We start from the raw sequence: 21,947 nt of genomic DNA on the forward strand, positions 1-21,947 counted from the left end.
GTCGGGACTTCTCCTACCGAATTGGGTCAGTACCGGTCATTTAAGAAGTGGGTTTCATGCACATTAGAGAGAGATAAGGTTCATAAATATAATTCAAAGCAGGTTAAATTACCATTTTTACCTGTCAATGTTATACTTAAATATCAATTTAATCTTCATCGTGTTTAAATTTTCATTTAGATAAATGAAGCGTTTCATCTATTTTTTAAGCTAAGAACATGAGTTACCCAAGTAAATTGCAAAAATGTATTTGGTGGTGACCTATATAACAGAGATACGAAGGATTGAAAAGACATTGTGTCAAAAACTTGAAGAAGATTCTGGGTTGATTTATAATGGATTGCTTTGATTTTTACTACGTCTCTTCCTGCTCTCTTTCTTTTATATGCTTAAATGATTTTGCTGAAGTTAGTGAGGTAGGTATGTCTCCCTTCGATAGTTAAAATTTTTCTTTCTAATCTGTCATGTTCTTGGTTGAGTAATGGGGGATCTGGATTTTTTTTTTTTTTTTTTTTTAAACCTTATTCTTGTTGCAATATTCTTCGCTTCAAATCCTGCAAATTATAGTGAAACTGAAAAACAAGAGACTAAGTGGAATTGAAGATGTAGAGGAGGAAGAGGAATTGAATGGAAGAGTTGAAGCTTTCATTGTAATATGGGTTCAAATAGGGGGAAACAGATTCAGCTATAATCATAACAATAAGAATAAGAATGCTCTCGAATAGTCAATAGCCAAAGCCAAGAATCTGTTTGGCCCATCATTTTGGGAAGAAGATATGAGGACGTTTTTTTTATTGAGTTTCAAAAGTGCTTCGAACAATCTAATCTTGAATCATAAATTTTAAAATTATATGCCATCATTTTTGTATAAATTCAAACCTTTTAACTTTCTCTTTCTTCTTTGTTCTTTTTTATATATAGGACAAAAATGCTCTCTTTGTTCTTTTATATATAAAACCAAAGGTGGTGTAAAATAAATATAATGGTAAGGATTATATAGGACAGAAATGGATTGAAGATCTTTTCCATCTCAAATTTTATAAAATCTTCCATTCTTCCAATTCCAATCTCATATTCAAGGTAATGTAAAATGTTTCAAACCTTAAAAAATGAAAGGAAACATTGTCCTTGAGGTTGAGACTATTTTAGAGAAAGGAGACCTCATTCTCGAGGTAGTGTGTTGACATATGTTTAATGTCGACATTATTAAGCAACAAAGAAATAAGAAACATTGTTTTTGAAAAAAGAAAAAACAAAAACAGAAATTGAAAACATTACCAAATGAACTTTTAGAGGATCAAATAAGATTTCTTTCACGTTGTTCTTTCATGGGTTTGATTCAATCCATCTCTATTTTTGTTGTTAACTTTTATATGAAAAGTAATGAAGTCTCTGCCTCCAAATCTATGATTAAAATGACCATAATGTAAAAATTATTAAACTAATAATAAAAAAAACAATTCAATTGTATTTGAGATTGGCTATTATAATTGATTATCTCACAGTAGGATGAACAAGAATTTCATGCTTGAAACTTGAAACCTTGATAAATAATTTCATGAATAAGAATTTCATGCTTATATATTTATTTAGTTGAAACTTGAAATCTTGATAAAGAAGATAAGGGGACAATTAAGATTGAGATAATACATACACAAGCTCCAATATGACTTTTCTGCTTATTCTTACTTATTCAGAAACAACTGGAGCAAACACTAAAATAGAACTCACTTCACACATTCACCTTCATGTTCATCATCTAAACAAACTTTTCGACATAATCAGCTTGATCCGATCGAGTCGGGTTGGCTACTTCTGTTGAGATTTGAGTTCCTTCACCCTTTGTTCAGTATCCTTCAATGCTTTCCCATAGATTCTTATAATCTGAAAACAATACCATTTTAGAATCATAGTAAATGCTCACACAAATGCTCTCTCTACTATTCCAAAACCAATAAATTAGGATCACATCCCCCCTTGCCAAAGATACTCAAATAGATGGAAGGATATCTTTTTTTTTCCTAATATGGAAGGCGTAAGAATATACAAAGGTACCTCATCAATTTCTTCAGGTGTGATACAGAAGGGAGGACTCATTGTTATAGTATCCCCAGAGACACGTACTAGCATTCCATACTTCTCACACACTTCACCAAAATATGCAGCTACCCCTGGCACATTCAATGGAACACCTTGTTAAAACAGATCTATGTTCATTGACAATATACATTTTTCATGAAGTAAGAAACCTATGCGTTTAAATACATCATCCCTATGTTCATCAAGTTATTACTCAACATCTATTTGATATAAAATGTGAAGGTTAATATTTGAAAGTCCTTTTAACGATATGAGTTCAATTGAGTGGACACACATTGACAACAAAAGTAGAATACTACCCCATTCAGTAGGAAATGGAGTGTTGGGTGATTTGTTGTCTGTGAATTCTGTGCCTGAAATCAGTCCGATACCCCTTATCTGCAAAAAGACCAAATCAGTTGACACACAAAGGTATTAGAGCATAACGAGAATGAAACAATTACTCGAACACTGTACCTCTCCGATGATGGGACTGTTTTGGTAGGCTTTTATACCATCTTGAAATCTTGGAGCGAGGTTATTTACTACCTCAAGAATATTTCTCTCTCTACCAAAAGACATTGCACAATACGGAACACGAACACCAAAACGTTAAGTTACAGATATATAATATGTCAGGCTATAAAAAGTTAGTCGTCATTCATATGGTCATAACCATAGAGGTCAACTAACGAAATATTCTTATGGTTGCAAGGTAGTCTTGAGGTTTGTCAACACTTGATAAACAAAATTAGAAAAGATGGAAAAAAAATCAAACATACTTGTATATCTTCAGTGTTTCAAGTGCCACAGCACATGCAACGGGATGTCCAGAATATGTAAATCCGTGGGCAAAATTACCTGAACAAAATGACAGTCAATTTGTGTATACGAGTATACTTTTGTTTGTGCCATAACTAACATACCAAGCTTATTGCTTTGAGAGTGTATAACATCTGAAACTTCAGGGCTGACAAGGACACCACCAATAGGAATATATGCAGAAGAAAGAGCCTGCAAAGTTCAGCGCCAAAAACAAGCATTATATGAAAATTTCTTCTTCTCAGGCTATACACACTAAACAAGCTGTCTCGATTCCTCAAATTAGCACAACTTCATTTCACCTTAGCTATTGATACCAAGTCTGGCTTAATATTGTATTTATCACATCCAAACATCGTCCCGAGCCTTCCAAAACCACAAATAACCTATGGCAGCAAAGAGGTTATAGGAGACTAGGTAAGAGAAGTGAAAGGTATGGAGGCGACTAATATTTGTATTACCTCATCTGCAATGAAAAGAACATCATATTTCTTCAGCACCGCTTGGACCTGCACATGGAATTGAAAATTAGCGAATAATTTTCAACTTGTTCTTTTTATATTGTTATGAAGAATTGAAACTTTACTAGCACTCATGAGCAAAGTTTCAATTCAGTAGGAGCATTTGATGTTTCAAACTTGTCAAGAAAGTAGCAGCTTACTTTATCAAAATATGTTGCAGGAGGAAGTATCACACCACCAGATCCTATAACGGGTTCGGCAATAAAGGCAGCAACCTGAAACAAACAAAGGTTTGAAATACTATAGATTATTTACGTATGTCAAATATTTGAACATTCAAGTCAGGTTTTGGTGACATTACAGTCTCAGGTCCTTCCTTCAGGATAAGATTCTCCAAATTGTTAGCTAATCTCGTCGAAAATTCTTCCTCGGTTTCACCTGGCATATTATAGACACGTTGAGCAATATAAAGGTAATATTCTCAACTTTGATGTCCCATACAAATAGTCGTGGTGCACACAATTAAAATAGAGTTCAGTGACAACCAGGAAGATGATAGCGCCAGAAATGAGGACAGTCTGTGTGGAGGACAAATGGAACCGGAAGATCAAATTGTTGATGCAAAGCTGGAATACTACAATAAAATTTCCCCAGTTAATAGGCGTTGAGCAAGCAAGTTATTAAAACCTTTTGAAGTATTTGAAGAATTTCTTGAAAAGATGTCTTTGATTATCTTCATACCCAGTAAGACTGGCTGCTATAAGTGTGGAACCATGGTACCTGAGATAGCAAAGATAGCAAGCCTTGGATGAGTGAAATGAATGAAACATGTTTGAAAGGACCATCGGATATTGAACATACCCTTTCAAACGAGAGATTATTTTCTTTTTTTTTGGTCGCCCCAGTGCATTATTATAATACCAGACCAGTTTTACCTACACGAGTTAGAAAATGACGTTATTCATATGATTTTACATCAATGTAGCTAACCACATTTTGCAGACAAACGTCAATTGAGTTGAGTTGAGCTATTGCAATTATGGTCGATGCTTAGTTACATTCAGTTCAAATGGACACTGAATGATCTTAAATTAAGGTTCCATATTTACCTGACCTCTTTTCCTTCAGTAGTTGGGAAAAGGGTAATTATAGTTTCTATAGTCAGAATATGCATCTTACTGACATGATAAAAATGCCGATTGAAGATGCAAGAAAAGGCACCTGAGAATCATTCGCTTCTGATCCACTATTTGCAAAGAACACCTTCCCCATTTTCCTTGCTGTAAACATTTCTAGTATTTCTTTTGTTAGCTCCTGCAGGAGACAACATGATAAAACAAAAGAAAGTGTAAGATCCCTCTGATAATGAATCTCTTTTTGACTCATTTGCTGCAGCGAATGTATGAATTTGTTAGAATATTGCTATAGTGAGGTTGCGAAAAATATATCTTGTTTTGGAGCAATGGTCGTTGCAGCAACATTCTTTGTCATCTTTACACTGCATGGATGATATTTAGCGAGGTAGCTGTTTATGAGTCTTGTGATTCAACCTTATAGCATCTCTAGTCAACATTAACATAGCTCATCTGACGTAAAACTTATATTATCAGCCTCATTGTCAAACTCAGAACATCTTTTCTTCTTCTTCTCGTTTTCTTCTTCTACTTTTAATTATAAGATTGATTCTATCCAACTTTGCTTGATTTCTTTATAACTGAACTTTCATGTCAGGACATCTAATGGCAATAATTCTTAGTAGCTTTATTCTGAGAAGGTAAAACAATACCAGAGAAGGCTTCGTTGTGCGATTCCAAAAGGAATGATAAAATGGCAGTGTCTTTAGTTGTTCAGTTGCAGCAGCAACAAGCCGAGCCTCACTTCCCCCTGCAAATACCCAATAATCAAATGCAACTTGAGACACTTGAATTGCAGTTAACTAGATCTCCGCAGCACACAGACTACGGGTACGCCACTAAAGTTCCATTCATATTTCATGGTCCCACGTTACGACCTTAAGTCCACACGATTAGGGTATAAATTTTATTTCTGATTTTAACCCCGTGACACCCTCCTATGTTGTATTCACCATGTCTTTCAAGAGCATGCCTGGTGCATATTTAGCTTCTGCAAGCTTTTCTAGACTCCTTTTAACTTACTAAGCTGCAAGCGTGTGTTCTCTATTTTCAATTTGATTGAAACAAGAAACAGATTATGATACCTGAAATTGTTACAACACACGATGAAATTGACACTAATGCTTGACAGAGCCTCTGATACTTACAGTTGCATACAATAACGTTGAAATTCAATTTCTTAGGTGGGCTAGATATATAATTGACACAAGGAAAGAAATCTTTGCCATCTTAATAAGATTGAGAAAAAAATGCCACAAAAATATCAAGACTTCAAAAACCATTATATATTTAAGACAGTAAGAATACCCAAGGATGTGGACCATAAACCAGCAAGGGAGTCAAGATATTTCTTCCCGTTAATGTCGTAAAGATAGGTACCCTGCAGCCATGATAAACAAACCAACATTTAAAAAAGATATTAACGGATTGAGAAAGCCTAAGTCCTTGTGGTACTTCCAGGTAATGTAATGTAGAAAGGTGACCAGGAGGTATACCTCAGATTTTTCTATGACCAAAGGATTCACATCAGCAATCTGCCAACCAGGAGTGAAAGGAGCAAGCATACCATGACCTTTGAAACTGAGATTTCCAGATGTGTCAAATATGTGACATTTCATGTAGATTCAAATTGAAAAATGCTTTGAATGGAGTAATATATACATGTTGATGTACTGAAATGGAATTCAGGGGTTTATGAAATATAAAATCTTGTCACATATACTCCACGTTACCTTTGACCACTTCCTGTATCAGTAGTAGAATTATCATCCCTTTGCAATGATGCTTCAGTAGCATACTGCTGGGAAAGCAATTGAACCTGAATCAGCCGCTCACCAGAAGTTCTAAGAGCAGCAACATCTTTTGCGCAAGAACCAAGCTGGACAGGATTAAGATGCATAAGTTCATAATGAATAAAACTAACTTACAAATCAGAGAAAACAGCCATGCTTTATGAGATACATTCTGAAACTCACTTTGATAGTTACCCTTGACCCTAGTGCCCAAAGCAAACTTAAGTTCTCAAGGAAAGAAAGGAAAGAAACCACCAAGTCCCCCAAACTTTAGAACATAAAATGATGGCTAAGTTAATAAAAACGTACTCTTTAACTTTGTTTAAAAGATATTTCAGTTGTTTCAAAAGTTGCAAAGTTTCAAAATTGTCATGGATAGAATAACCACTTGAATGTTGGACGAAAATTTAATGAATCTAAAGGTCATTCTTCTAGACTTAATGCATGCAAGGGTCGTAGTCACCACCTCGTTGATTTTCGGTCCTACAATATAAAAGATTTTCATTCGGATAGTCTTAAAATGTTGTAAAGCCTATTATGGATTTTTTTTTTAAAAAATAGGGATATTTTGAAAAAATAAGCTGAGTTCAAAAATATCTTTTATAATTTACCCTAAAACAATTAGGGGTTGTTTTGTTGGCTAGAATGTGAGAAATCAAGAATGGAACGGAAGTAGAATCGTGAAGCGTGAGAATGATCTTCTTAAATCGTTAATTCAACAAAAAAGCTTATGCTCATGTAAATTTAATATAATGTTAACACTTCCCCTCATTTGTGGGACAAATGGAAATTGAATATTAAATGAGGAGATAAAATTGCAAGGACTTGAATGTAGGATTTCCCTAAGCAACCTAAAACCATCAATCACCAATTGACCTAAAAACTTAAGCTGAGTAAAGGTAAATATTATATTAACATTTATCCTCACTTATGTACTTGAAATATGAAAAAAGACTCGACAAGTGAAAATCAATATTAAATGAGGAGGAAATGTCAATGCAACTACTCTATATCATATTAAATCATCAATTCAACCTAAAAATTTAACCTTACGAGTAAAGACAAATTTAATATAATATCTAATACTATCAAAAATAACATTGTAGAGGTTTGAAAACAGATCCTCCTTTACGATATGATTTTAAATGACCAATTCACCCAAAATTTTAAGTTAGTAAGTGAAGGCAAATTTAATATAATATCTAGCGAGCGTAAAACACCCAATCCAAACATGAGTTTTGGATTATTATATTACAAACTCATTTCATTGGTAGCCTCCAAAGAGCCCCAATGTATGTTTTCTCTTTTATCTCTCTAAACGTGGCGAGATAGTTATATTTACTAGCTATTATAGTTGATCCTAGGGAAGAATCCAACTTTCCATTAGTACCATGGTGTAGGAAGACAGTTTAGGGGCAGACTAAAGCATTTAGAACACCAGAAATGTAAGTATCAGTTATGTTGAAGGACTTGAAAAGCCATAAAAGGACTGTAGAGAACAAACCAAACAGATAATTGGTGAATCAAAAGACAGAAAAAGAAGAAGATGAAAGATGATCGAATTTGAAAAGGGTAGTGATGATCTAAAACCTTGGGATTGGTAATCACACGAAGCAGCTGGTTAAAGCCCATTTCTAGTTCGAGGAAAAGCAATAGATATGGAACTACTATAGAAGGAAAGGAAGATCAGAAGAGTGCACCGTACTGGGATGATGAGGCCACACTTTAAAGCATCGATATTTCACCTTTTCTCTAATCTCAATAATGGAGTCGTTTCTACTGTGTTTCTTTTTAAAAGTTAATTAGACACCATAATTTCCCATTTCGTCTTCATCTGGTCTTTGATCCAACTTTCTCTTAAAACTTTCAAGGCCTAAACGATAGAAAATTGCCATGAACTTTACAGCTCGTTTCAGTATGAATACTTTACAACTTAAAAAAGTTGCACAGGACCCTTGTACTTTCAAACTTACCCTTATCCTAAACTTTTTGACAGAAACCGTTTCTTCTTTTATTCATATCTTCCCGCCCTTTCTTCTTCACATGTCCATTGCTAATTCCCTTTTCTCTTAACATCGTCACCTCCCCACTTTGCCCTGATCCCAAATCTAGCAAACGAATTTCTTAAAGATTACAGAGCTTAGAGAAACAAAGTATAATCAGAGGAAGAACAGAGCATCGATGAGCATTATCCAATCGACAGTTTTGGCCATTGCCGCCACGCTCGGCGGAACTGAAAGAACTCAAATAAACAATCAATGGTTAGATGTTAATCCTACCACGAAGGGAAACAAAGAAAGCAAAGGAACTACGAAAATCTAATTCTCAACTCTAACAGTTACTTCTCGCTGTAGTTGTCGTCAAAGTGGCCGTCGATATCTTTACCGCGAAAAACACTCCGTCTTTGTATTTACAAACCTTTTTTTCCCTCCAAAACTTAACCGTAAAATATATTTTTTATTATTAAAAAAAATTAAAATACCTTTTTGGTTCTACATTTCTTTTTTTTTTTTCTTTTAATTTTAAAATGGGTAAAATAATAATAATTTTAAAAAAAAGTCAAATCGGAACAAATTTTGAACATAAATAAAATCTTTCTCATCTTCCTTCTTCCTCTTTCATTTTAAGCTTGTCGATTCTAACTCTCTCTTTGACGAGTGTTGTGTAAATATTGAGAAACAATCAAAACAAACAATTTGCATTAAACATCACTTGTGCCAAAGAGAGTGGTTCTGCACTATACAACAATTTAGATTTAGATTGAGTTGTTTGAAAGTTAATCAATAATAAAAAAGAATTTTAAAAAAACAATTAATGATAAATTAAATTTGAAATTTAATAAAAATAATTAAGAATTATAATGGAATAAAGTTGAAATTAGATAGAATAAAAATAGTAAGAGATTTTTGATTGAAATGAAGTTAAAAACTATATTTTATAGATTTAATTAGTTGTTTTGGAGAAAAGCAAAAGGATGGTCTCTTCTCGGTTGATTGCTGCGTCACCCACTGACTTAAATTGGTCTTCAAAAGAAACTTTAGTATGCAAAGTTGTTGATTTTCAAAGAATATTACAAAATATATACAACTTTTATTTTCTCCCATACTCTTAATTAATAATAATATCTTCCAATGATAGTAATAGGAGATAATGAAAAATTGACTCACTGCTTCTCTAAAGTTGTGTGCACAATCAAACGTGCCAATGTATCTTGGTTACGACGTAAGACAATTTTCATTTTATTATCCCTAGTCTTTGTTCTTCAATAGAGAAAGATACTTTAAAAATGTCAGTTATCTCATCATTCATCACGTTAACAACCTTCAATTTTAGTCTAATTTTTCTTTTTATGTTTGTTCAACAGAAAAATTATTATAAATTTTCTAATAAATCTTCAAATAATTTTTCTTTTAATGCATCATAAACTATATTAAGTTGTCAACATGAACTTAGATCAATTAGCACTTGTAATTTGTATGTACGTGTGGACATAAGATACTGTGTACAAATTTTCAGTTAAAGTTGTAGTAAAGATTCTATACAATATACTTGAGGGCACCCCAACCAAGAAAAAATGAATTGACGCACGTTGAAGCAAAATCCCAAGAAAAAGTAGAAATAACTTTGGCTTTAGATAAGATGGAAATTATTAGTAAATGTTTGAATCAAATATTGATATGGCCTATGGGTCCATCCTTTGAACAAAATAGAATCCTCTTTTATTTTTATTATCAATAATTGGGCTTCTACTTTTTGACTAAATCTAAGCTTATTATTGGATATTAACTTATCAATATTACAAGTTTGTTACACTATAAAATTTTCATGTTGTTGTATCCTTATTCAATCGGTTTTTAAACTTCCAACGTAAATATACTTGACCAGCTAGTAATATTAATACGAAAGTTTTCTTATATATATATTCATATAAAGAGCATAAAGTTGAGAGAGACTCGTAAACCTACACTAAATCTGTTGGTGAAAGTAAGTATAACAGTTAAATTGTACTATTTTTTGTTTGAGAAATGTGGTTCAAATAATCCCTATATTTCTATTTGTTGTATTAGAAAAACGGTTCTTGAATTACATATGTGTAGTTTGTTATTTTCTTTTATTAGTTGTCAAGATAGTTAGTGCTTTATATCTTGTTTTTAGTTGAAACTAAACTGTTAAAACTGATTGTAACTACCAATAACAATTCATCAATAAATAGTCTTTCTCCATCGAATTCATTTGAGAAAAAATTACTTCTACTTGAATTACATCAATTTGTTTAGACAATATGGAAATCAATATATAGATTTCGAGAGAAAATAAGCACAAATTTATAGAACTAAATGGTAGGGATTGTTTGGAACCTTTTAAGCAAACAATTTTGAAAATAAGTTTATTTTGAATAAAAATTGAAGTGTTTGATAGGGTTGTCAATAACTATAGAAATTAACATTTAAAAACTTAATTGCTTCAGCTATATTAAAATGAAAAGAAAAGAACAAAAATGGGGCCAAGATTATAAAGAGGTGCATTGATGATCAAATGATTCAATATCACACTTCCATGCTCATCTATTTTAGTTTGAAACTTGAATGTTGTCAAAAGGAGTTTTGTTTTTTCAAGAAATGGATGATTAAAGTTTAGAGAATCTACACACTAACTCCACTATGATTTTTTTTTTTTTATCATATTCATATAATTTATTCACCAATAATTAAAGTTCACCAAATACATCATTTACACTTTATACATTCATCTAAACAAATTAAACTCTCCATTCTTTGGAATCCTTTACTCTGCCTCTTGAATAAGTTCTCGTGGAGCAGGTTTAACTAACCCGAGTTTCTAAAGTTTAAAAAAAGTTCAATTTCAAAATTGAGCGTTCAAAATAATACTACAAAATCCAAACTTTATCCATTCTTATAACTCTATTTCTATTATCTATTAATAAAATGAAACACTCGAGATAATGTTTGGTTAAACTATAAATTTAAACCTAGACTTTTAGATTGTCGCTCTTCAATAATGATAAAATTTCTAGCATTTTACTACTTTCAATTATTTTATTTTTTTGTAAAGTTAACAAATTGCAAAAAGTGTTCTCATAGCTTGAGGTTAAGAAAAAATTATTACACAACCAAGAGAGTTTAAAAAAAATGAAAAAACATACCAACAAAAGAAGAACTCACAACACATATTTTTCAAAAGACTAATGTCGTTGCAAAAAAATAATGCCAAAAATAGGGTAGGAGGAAAACTGATGTAAAAAATAGGGTTGTAGAGTTGTGGACAGAGAGTCCACAACAAACACGTTGAAGTCTGGAGTTGTCCATCCTTACTGGCAGTCAATTTTTTTTCTATCTCTAAAATAATAGGTAATATAATTTTATCAGTGTATGTTTCATAAGTTTTGCATAATATTTATTAACATTTTATTATATCATACACAATACATACTTTTTCTATTTCTAATAACGAGTATAATTTAGATTTTATAACGATTTCAAATTCTTTTAGACTATCATCCCCTGAAAATGGCTAACATAAATTATGTATTAATTTTTGGATTATTTATAGTCATAAAAATTTATTTTATGAGTTAAATTTAAAAGTTAAGTTTATATATCTTCAAATTTTGAATTTCGAATTGTATCCTTCCCTAAAATCGTGCATTAAATGTAATAACAACTTGAAATTAAGATTGTATCATCCGTATAATTATGTATTTAACGCGTGAACCATTTATTTTAAGAAAATTTTAAATTTATAATTGTTAATATTATTTATTACAAAATTTGAATGTAGAATTGTGATTAAAAAAATTGAATTCACAATTGTATCATTCCATAAAATCATGCATTTAACCTAATAAGTGATTGAAATTAAAATTTTATTACCATCTAACTATGCATTTAACGTTTATATGATTATTTTAAAAAAAATATGATCACCCATAAAATTGTGCTATTTGATTGATATCCTTCAAATAATGGCAAACATAATTTCAAAATTTTTGAATTATTTTGTTAATATCATTTACCTATATTCCAAAATTTTTATCTAAAAATTGATTTTAAATTTTGATTGAAACCGTCAAACTACTAACATTTTGATTTTTAATGCTAATATGTCATAGAAATTGTGATAATAGGGTGATTCTTATCTGAAAAAATTATTTTATTGTACCAATTATATTCAATAGTTTTTTTTATGAGATGTTTTTCGAATTACATTAATATTCAATTTTATTTTCATTTGACATAATGTTTTCAGGTTTTCCTACGGATTTCTTTTACGGTTGTTTTGAATTTCTTTTACTGTTACCCTTTAGTGTTACTTGTCATGACATTGCAACATGTGAAGACTGTGTTTGATGGTAGATTTGTTGAATCTTTTCGATATATTGACTATCGTGTGGTTGATGTGTATACGTTTCATGTTCATTTTCGTTTCAAGAATTTATTCAATGCATTCAAGGTAGACTTTTTCCATCTTCAGATATTTCTGTGTGTCTATTAATTCTTTATTGGGACGGATGCGGCAGTTCAAACCTTGTACGGATTGTTGAAGAAATCTCTGAAGAAGATGAAGAGATGCGTTTCAAATAGATTCAAATTTTCTTTAGGGTTTCAAATGGAAAGAAGGAAGATAAGTCGACCGAAGTTCAAGAAAAAATTTGGAGAGATTTGAAAGTTTACATACATTAGATGGAGCCTCCCATTAATGGCAATATTTGTAATTTTTATGTTTTGGGGGGAAATTATATTTTCATAGAGTTTAATTGTATGTAGGATGTGTTATTTAATTATAGCGGTATTTGAGTTTTAGGTGAATAATTGTGTTTAGGACTAAGTTTCTCAATTGGATAGAGGCATTTGAGACATTATTCCATTTATTTATTTTTCAGATTTTTCTATTTTGCTATCTAACAATTTAAAAATAGTTTTACTATTTTTTAAAAGTAAACCTCCTAATTTGCCATTTTTCTTATCAGCTCTTTTCATTATGACTGTTGGATCAAATTAATTATTTTGGTTCAATTAGATATTATTTACTTGAGTTAAGTTGAATCGAGCCTTAAAATAAGCTTAATTTAGACAAAATGTTAAATATGACCCAAACTCATGTGGTTGAGCCCACGGATTTGGTCCATGGACCAACCAGACTCAAGCCTAAAGTCCACCAGAGAACTCTATAAATAGAGGAGTTCTCCTCATTTGTAAATGGTGAAATTTTTTTTACTCCAAAAGGTATAGAGAGAATTCTCCCAATAGCTAGAAGACTCTCAAACTCCTAAAACCGACCACCCTCGAAGATTGAAGCTCCTTTGAAGATACAAACTTTATTTCAAAACTCCAACTTCAAGAACATCACATGTGTCGCTTTCTCAAATCAAGCGTAGGCGTTCAATCAACTTCAAGAATATCACGTTCACTCAACTTCAAGAATATCACGTTCACATGCGTTGCTTTCTCAAATCAAGCGTAGGCGTTCAATCAACTTCAAGAATATCACGTTCACATGCGTCGCTTTCTCAAATCAAGCTTAGGCGTTCAATCAACTTCAAGAATATCACGTGCGTCGTTTCCTCCAAATCAAGCGTAGATATTCAATCAAGAGAGAATAAGAGGATTAAGTTCTAGAGATCGAACCACATCGCATCAAATTAATAAAAATACAATATCAATACAAGTTTGACTTCATGAATCAAATTTCTCCAAAAATCTCGTAGTATCTAATAGGCATTTTATGTTTATTAAAATTAACGAACTTTATAGACACAAAATTAGATATTTATACTTATAATACGTAAAATTCAACAACATGGTTTAAAAATTAGTTATCGAAGAATTTGAGTATCTCTACGATATAAATTTAAACATTTATAAATATAACAAATAATAGTGAAAGTGAACTTAGCTTGATGATAATGGGCATGAGCCACGACCTTCATATTTAAAGGTCAAAAGGGGAGATTCCCACCACACAATTCTATTATAAAAATGATATAACATAATAGCATATATATAATGTTAAGCATGCAATAATACTCTATTAGGTTAAAAAAGAAAGAAAAAAAAAAGGTTAAAAAGGTTAAAAAGGTTGAGATATTTTAAAAATAAAATAAGATAAAATTAAAAGGACTTTATTATATTTTTCTAGAGTTGAAGGGCTAAACTATAATTTAAGTTAGGGTAAATTGCACTTTTCGTTAGAAGTCCATGTCTATTTGGTCTATGAAATTTCAAAATAAATACTTTGGTCTTCCACATTTGCTAAATACTTGTAAATGGTCTCTGAGTGAACTTTAACTTTAACGAAATGCTTACTAGACTGTTAAGTGTTGATACAGACATTAGTTATATTTAATGGTGTGTAAATTATATTGAATTAGTTACAAAATAAATTAAAATAAAAGGTTTAAAATATATCTATAGTTTTAAAATCTTTTACTTTTTTTAAATTGTTCATAAAAAAGTATCAATTTTAAAGCTTTTATTTTAATTTATCTTTTAACTAATTTAATATAATTTAAACACGATGAATAAGCATTTAACAAAGATGGAGACTAAAATATCTATATCTATATTATGCTATGCTATGCTATACTACGTTAAAAGGGGGTAAAAAAGAAAAATCATTTTTGGACTTCAATTTTAAATTTCTAATATTATCCTATCTTTTAATTTAAATCAATAACTTAGTTGATTATTTAATTAATATAAAAAAATAAAATTATCATTAACCATTTATAAATTTATAAATTTCTACTTTCCCGCGTAACTTATTATTTAAGAGATTAAGACGTTAGAATATGAAAAGTTATAAATTTTATTTATATAATTGGGTTTTCAAAATTTATAAATATATATTAATAATGGGATTTCAAAAGGTTTTTGTGCACTATATAATTAATTCTCTTCATTCTTTTCAATAAACATTTGAATTTTCTCTTGTTTGTTTTCTTGGTCTTTTTAGTCACTATATTTTGTTTTGTCTATTACTTTGTTTATATTGATATATATTTTTGTGTTGCAATTGCAATAATATGTTAATACTTTGAAATTTAAAGAAAGACTTGAAGACTAAGTGATATAATCTCAATCATTCCCTAATGTATTAGGTTAATAAACTAATGTTTTCTTTAATTATCAAATTATGTTTTTTTATAGTTGTTGTTTATCAATTCAAAAGAACGAAAAGTCTTGACATGTAATCTAATTGTGAGGCTCTGATTCGATTAAAGAGGAGTCTTGCCGGGAAGTTATTTCAGATAAGTTTAAGTATGAAGCATCATGCGAGGAAGGATGTGAGAAGAGAAAAGGCGACACGAAGAGAAATGTTTGAGTCTAAGTTCTATCGCGTTAAGGTAAGCAATGTGACAAGAGTAACTGGCGAGGAAGAAGCATGTGTTTGATGCCAAGAAGTAGCGTTTACCAACAAAGAAAGAAAATGAGACTTATACTCACAAATACCTTGGTGCGAAGAGGCAACACCTTGGTGGAAGAAGAAAGACGTGAAGATCGGACTTTGTTTCATTTATGTGAAGTAAGAAAATGAATGTAATTATAATTTGAGAACTCTGTGTAAAGTGTTAAGTCATAATAAAGAGAGAAAGTTATTCTTTTTATTCTAATGTATCTTATCTTTTGTGTCTAGAAGCTAAAGTTGTTTAGAGTTAAGTGTTAATAGCTAGGCAAAGGAGCTAAGTTCAAAAGTTGTTTTTCCACTACAAAGTGTTGTGAAAGTTTCTAAGATTCAAGTAAAGAACTTTGCAAAGAGACTTGTGAAGGAAGTTGTTCCATTTACTAGGCATTCGGTGCGTCATCTCGCGAACCGATACGTGACAAATGTCTAGGCGACATGCCTCCATTTGGTTGCATGGAGCGGTAGTTGGGGTTGAACGTGACCGTTAGTGTTGTGGTGATCCCGATGGACACAGTACATGTGGATACAGAGCCTAATAGTCAAAGTTAATAGCTACCATAGTTCAAAACATGTAACAATCAGCACAAGAGTCCATAATCATTTAATTCATAAAACATGGATAATTGTTATATAACATTAACTAACAACCACAACAACTTATTATGCACTTTACTCACCACCGATGCATAATCAATAAGTACATGTAAGCTCTTAAATTTAGGTTTGAAGGTTCAATATTAAAATCTCTTATCTAACAGATTAGCTAAAAATTATTCCTTAGGTGATGGTCAAATTTTTCTAATCGAAGAGTTTCTAAATAGTAGGAAAATTTTAATAACTTGATTTAATAAAATTGCTAATGACTATTATCCAAAAATTCTCTTAAATTAACTTATGAGATTGAAACCAATTCAACATTAATGAGAAAATTTCGCAAACTAAATCCTCGATTAAAAAAAACTCCAATTAAAAATAAATTATTTTGAGCCCAAAAATTATAAGAAAAACACATCCAAAATCTAAAACTTATTAAAAGTGGCTAAAAAAAATACTAAAATCAACTTGGATTTGGAGGATGAAGACGCGATCGGCTGGGCAAGGGAAAGCAGCTCGGGCGGAAGAGGCGTACGGCTGGCTTAGATGGAAGGGGCTCGACTCATGCTAGGGGAGCTGAAGGCGCGACTCAAGGTCGGCGGAAGGGCGTGCGGCTCACGGCTCGGATGGAAGGGCGTGCGGCTCACGGCTCGGATGGAAGGGCGTGGCTCACATCTCAAGCCCAAGGGACACGCGGCTCGCAAGCGGCAGAAGGACGTGCGGTTTACGGCTCGATTGAAATGAGCTCGGCTTACGCATTGGGCTCACGGTTCGGGCGGAAGTGGCGCGCAGCTCACGGCTCGGGCGGAAGTGGCGCGCAGCTCACGGCTCGGAATCTGAAGGGGATTGGCTGAAGGGAAGGATGCGGCTGGGCGACTTGGTCTGAGCAGCGCGAGACGGAAGATTGCTCGTGTTTTGAAACTTCAGATTATTGACTTCAGATCAAACCTGAGTGAGGAAAGAGCATTTTTATCGTTTTTTTCTTTCTTCTTCGGTGGACTCCTCAAATGGAGGTCACTCGCCGATAGTGGGATTACTCGCTCCGTTCATCTTTCCGGCGAGAAGGGATGAAAATCCGACGATATATAGTGATATAAAACGAGGAAAGAGGCAAAAGCTAGTTTCTGTTTCAATAAACGAGCTTGGAAGTTCGAAATGAGCCTCAACATCAATGCTATCTTCCGTTAGCCGCATCACCTTGTTTCACCCTCTGGCTGTTTTTCGAGGTATTTGATTCAACTAATTGAGTTGGGAATTTCAATTTTCTTCAGGTTCTTGTATTCTTATCTTCGAAGGATGTAAATCGAAGTCCGTTAAGCTGGGGCATTTCGTTTTCTATTGACCTTTCGATGTGCTTCTTCGTATCTATTTCTTGATTTCACGTGTTTTTCCTGTTGGACTAAAGACAATTGAAGTTTTTAGAAGCATGTATATAGATTCAATACTAAAATTTAGTGCTCGGGAATTGGAGGAAACTGAGCAATACTTCGACTTTATCCGCATTAGTATGAAGGGTGGGGGATATGGACATTAAAGTTGACTCTCACCTTATAGCCAACACTCAGATTACATTATTAACTACCATGGCTATGGGTAATGAAGTTTTTTAGAATCTGAGAGTAGGTGAACATGGATTGAGAGATGTTTACTCCTCTTTCCATTGAGAGTGTTCTTCACTTTTTTCTTAGTATAGCTCTTTTTAAAAAAAGCTCCCATGAAAGATGCGGCTTCTTCCGGCTGTGGACACATTGTCTACAAAGATTGTAGTAACAATTTTTTTAAAAAAAATTAAACATGGATATGTGAGTCAGTTTCTACTTAGTAAACTATGATCATGCATCTGGATAGCGATACTCATATTTTGTTTCCATCAACAGATCTACAGTCTTGTAGTACATTCAGAACTTGATTCATTAAATCTAATGAACTTTTAATATACGCTAGCCTTCTAGGTAATATCTAAATTCAAGTTCCCTGATGTAAAACAGTGGAACAGTAAGATGTATATCACAATGTAACTTTTTTCTGCTTCCTCAAAAATTTGATACCCACAGAACCTGTTCCTTGTGAATTCTCAGGGATCTTTCGTAAAGCAATATTTATGTTGAATGTTATATTTTGCCCATGGATATAGACCTTGAGCTTCCATCCAGTGATCATGAAAGGTTAGATGTAATTCAGAGTCGAAATGATGGCGTGAATGTGTTTCAAGCAAATGGCCAGGGAAAGTATGCAAATTCTTTTGCAAGGGCTGAGCACCATGAGGAAATGTCCATACCAAATGCCAAAAAAAGTAGTGGTGAGGATCGGATGGACATCATTAACTTTGAAACAGACTTTAGAATAGGTCCGTTTGAACCAAAAAATGGTTTGGAGTTTGAGTCGAAGGAAGAAGCGTATTCTTTTTATAGAGAATATGCTAGATCTGTGGGATTTGGCATCACTATAAAAGCAAGTAGGCGCTCAAAGAAATCTGGAAAGTTTATTGACATTAAAATTGCATGCTCTAGATTTGGAAGCAAGCGAGAGTCTACTACGACTGTCAACCCTAGACCATGTATGAAGACAGGTTGCAATGCTAGCATGCATATTAAGAAGAGGGAAGATGGAAAATGGTTTGTACATGGTTTTACAAGAGAGCATAACCATGAGATTTGTCCTGATGACTTCCATCATGCTATGAAGGGAAGGAATAAAAAACCAGATATTGCCATTTCTGAGAAAAAGGGTCTGCAATTGGCTTTAGATGAGGGAGATGTCCTATTGATGCTTGAACATTTTATGCATATGCAGGAAACAAATCCCAATTTCTTCTATGCCATACATTTCAACCAAGAAAAACAACTGAGAACTGTTTTGTGGGTGGATGCAAAAGCGAGGCACGATTACCAGAATTTCAGTGATGTCATTTTCTTTGATACTTACTACTTAACTAATGGATACAAAGTTCCTTTTGTTCCTATTGTTGGAGTTAACCATCATTTTCAGTATATCTTGTTTGGAGGTGCACTGATTGGTGATATGGCTACTTCAAGTTTTATTTGGTTAATGAAGACATGGCTCAAAGCAGTGGGTGGGCGAGCACCCAGAGTTGTCTTAACTGATCAAGAATTATCTTTGAAAGAATCAGTGTCCGATGTATTTCCCAATACACTCCACCTTTTCTCTTTATGGCATATATTGAGAAGAGTTCCTGAAAAACTAGGAAGGACTATAAATCAGAATGGCGGTTTTATAGAAACCCTTAATAAGTGCATTTATAGATCTTGGACAGATAAAGAATTTGAAAAGAGATGGTGGGAAATGATAGACAAATTCCAAATAAGGGACGACGAATGGCTTCAGTTACTGTTTGATGATCGTAAGAAGTGGGTGCCAACGTATGTGAAGAATTACTTTTTAGCTGGAATGTCTACACTTGAACGATCTGGGAGTGTGATCTCTTTTTTTGATAAGTATATATGTAAAGAAACTTCATTCAAGGAGTTCATTAAACATTCTGAGATATTTTTCAAAGACATGCTTGAGCTGGAAGCTAATGCTGATTTTGAAACTCGGCACCAAAAACCTATCTTAAAGTCGCTCTTTACTTTTGAGAAACAAATGGCCACGATGTACACAACGACTATGTTTAAGAAATTCCAGTTACAGATATTGGGAGCAGCTTCATGTCAAGTGCACAAACAGACAGAAAATGGAGCTACTGTAACGTACCATATTCATGATCTGGAAGAGCACCAGGATTTCCTGGTAGCTTGGAATAAAACAGAAATGGATATATGTTGTTTATGCCGTTCTTTTGAGTACCAAGGCATCCTTTGCAGACATGCTATCCTTGTTTTTCAGATTTTGGGACTAACTAGCATCCCACACAAATATATTTTGAAACGTTGGACAAGAAGTGCAAAGGTCAGGATTAGTGAATCATCAAACCGACTTCATTACCGAGTACAGCGTTTCAACAACCTCTGTAAACAAGCCATTAAATTGGGTGAACTAGGCTCTTTATCTCAAGAAACCTATGATATTGCTAGTGAAGCTTTCGATGAAGTACTGAAACAATGTGCTTTTGCAAAAAATTCTACCAAGAGCTTTGTAGAAACAAATACCTTGGGTTCTGTTGGTTTTGTTGACGATGAAGAAAATCAAGGTGAATATATGGCCAAGTCATCGGGGAAAAGACAAATGAGTAAAAAAGGCAAGGTGAGTCGGCACCTGTTTTTGACTGGAGAGCACTGTAAAATCTCCTGAGATAAAAGAATATTAGTAGTACTAAAAATCTGTATGGTCTCCTGTTTCTACCTTTCAGGTGATCAAGCAGGCACGGTACAAATCGTCAGAGGTGGTATGTTCTATCCATTTGTGCTAGAGATGGTGCAAACTGCAGTCATTGAGATTTGAAAATAGTATTATTCTTACAATTTCTCTTCAATGGTGGTACCTGTACATCCATGCAGGAGGTGGATTCGGGAGCCGCTGCACTTCATTGTTTCCATGGCTCCCTGCCGGGATCAGTACGATGACATCTTTGAAGTACATATCTTCTATTTTTTTTTAATGAAGTTCTCAAATATTAGGCTTTACAGGGTCAGTCGAACACAAATTCTCCTTTCTGTGATGGACCTGAAGATTATTATAGTCATCAGGCTATGCACAATTTGGTAAGCTTGACGATACTTAGGATCATAATGTTCTTGAAGACATAAGAACCACACTTGACTCTAATTTTTCAGGATTATTCTCCTTCAGTCGTAGCTCATGTTGGACCATGTAGTGACGGACAAACTATGCAGGTACTGGTCTTTGATTCAATAAATCCATGCTAGATCATTATGGAACTTGGTTCAACACATGAACTTTATATATTTGTTTTTTTCAGTCCCAAGGACAGCTTCATTGAAGAACGAGGGCATTTTAATCAGGTCGAGGATAATCTGCAAGATGTGGTATGTCTTTGGTTATGTGTGCTTCTTGACAATTACATCTCGGATTCTCCTTTTGTGAGGATGTAATTCTTGTTGTTGTAGGAACAGCCTGATGATGCCTCGATCCAAACTCACATTCACAATAACCAGGCATATTCGAGATAGGTGCCTGTCTGGACAGCTGAAACAAGAACAAACAGGGGCAACCTTAACACATTAAACGAGTTTGCAGTTGTAAAGTTTCGGGTATGATCTAAACGTCAGTTCATGTTTTGTTCTCATATTCTTCCATTTTGTTTGGTCTTATGTTCTTAGTTCTAGAAAATATGTCCCAGGAACTAACAGAACTAATATTTAACGGCTTGTGCAGGCAAAGCATTTTTTCTCTCTTTTAGTTTCTATTATAGGATTAATAATTTACTATGGGAATAGTTTGTTCGTGAGTAATAACTGTATATTCCATCTAAACAAGACTTTTGATTGAATGAAATAGGTTTTATTTTTTTAAAAGAAAGGAAAGAAATCAAGAGTATCAGAAAAATAAAAAAAAAGCTTAAATGAAGCTTGTAAACTTACTTTTTCCTTGTTTTATTAGCCACTTCTAAAAAAAGTTATAAAATATCGATAAAAGAAAGTTATTAAATTTAGTTCAAATTTGCATATGTTTTCAAGGAATGTGAAAAATCCACCAAAAATTTGTGAAGTAACAAGAAAAAT

General features: G+C 33.0%; 2 protein-coding genes across 5 annotated transcripts; one reads left to right on the forward strand and one right to left on the reverse strand.

Annotated features, from left to right (window-relative positions):
- Nucleotides 1–1,525: 1,525 nt before the first annotated feature.
- On the reverse strand, nucleotides 1,526–7,996 carry LOC101219660 (gamma aminobutyrate transaminase 2). Its single transcript, XM_011655699.2, has 19 exons — nucleotides 7,879–7,996; nucleotides 6,229–6,374; nucleotides 5,992–6,076; nucleotides 5,804–5,876; nucleotides 5,149–5,246; nucleotides 4,584–4,676; nucleotides 4,224–4,297; nucleotides 4,104–4,142; nucleotides 3,908–3,996; nucleotides 3,724–3,800; nucleotides 3,563–3,637; nucleotides 3,363–3,410; nucleotides 3,204–3,287; nucleotides 3,006–3,093; nucleotides 2,862–2,940; nucleotides 2,557–2,647; nucleotides 2,400–2,478; nucleotides 2,056–2,171; nucleotides 1,526–1,884 (listed from the first exon to the last, which is right to left on the reverse strand). Exons 1-19 carry the CDS (start codon nucleotides 7,918–7,920, stop codon nucleotides 1,810–1,812), a joined length of 1,551 nt encoding a protein of 516 aa, XP_011654001.1. The 5' UTR covers nucleotides 7,921–7,996; the 3' UTR covers nucleotides 1,526–1,809.
- A 9,235-nt stretch (nucleotides 7,997–17,231) lies between these two features.
- On the forward strand, nucleotides 17,232–21,740 carry LOC101220527 (protein FAR1-RELATED SEQUENCE 2). 4 transcript variants are annotated; one of them, XM_004145949.3, is made up of 8 exons: nucleotides 17,232–17,531; nucleotides 18,384–20,508; nucleotides 20,615–20,650; nucleotides 20,763–20,819; nucleotides 20,892–20,966; nucleotides 21,039–21,098; nucleotides 21,185–21,251; nucleotides 21,333–21,740. In XM_004145949.3, the coding sequence occupies exons 2-7, from the start codon at nucleotides 18,430–18,432 to the stop codon at nucleotides 21,203–21,205; spliced, it is 2,328 nt and encodes a 775-aa protein (XP_004145997.2). In that variant the 5' UTR covers nucleotides 17,232–17,531; nucleotides 18,384–18,429; the 3' UTR covers nucleotides 21,206–21,251; nucleotides 21,333–21,740. The 4 variants fall into 4 exon arrangements, with proteins under 4 accessions (XP_004145997.2, XP_011654002.1, XP_031740031.1 ...); XM_011655700.2 differs by having other exon boundaries at nucleotides 21,339–21,740; XM_031884171.1 differs by having other exon boundaries at nucleotides 20,615–20,647.
- Nucleotides 21,741–21,947: the final 207 nt, after the last annotated feature.

Source organism: Cucumis sativus, chromosome 4 (assembly GCF_000004075.3).
Source record: "Cucumis sativus cultivar 9930 chromosome 4, Cucumber_9930_V3, whole genome shotgun sequence".
Lineage (NCBI taxonomy): Eukaryota > Viridiplantae > Streptophyta > Magnoliopsida > Cucurbitales > Cucurbitaceae > Cucumis > Cucumis sativus.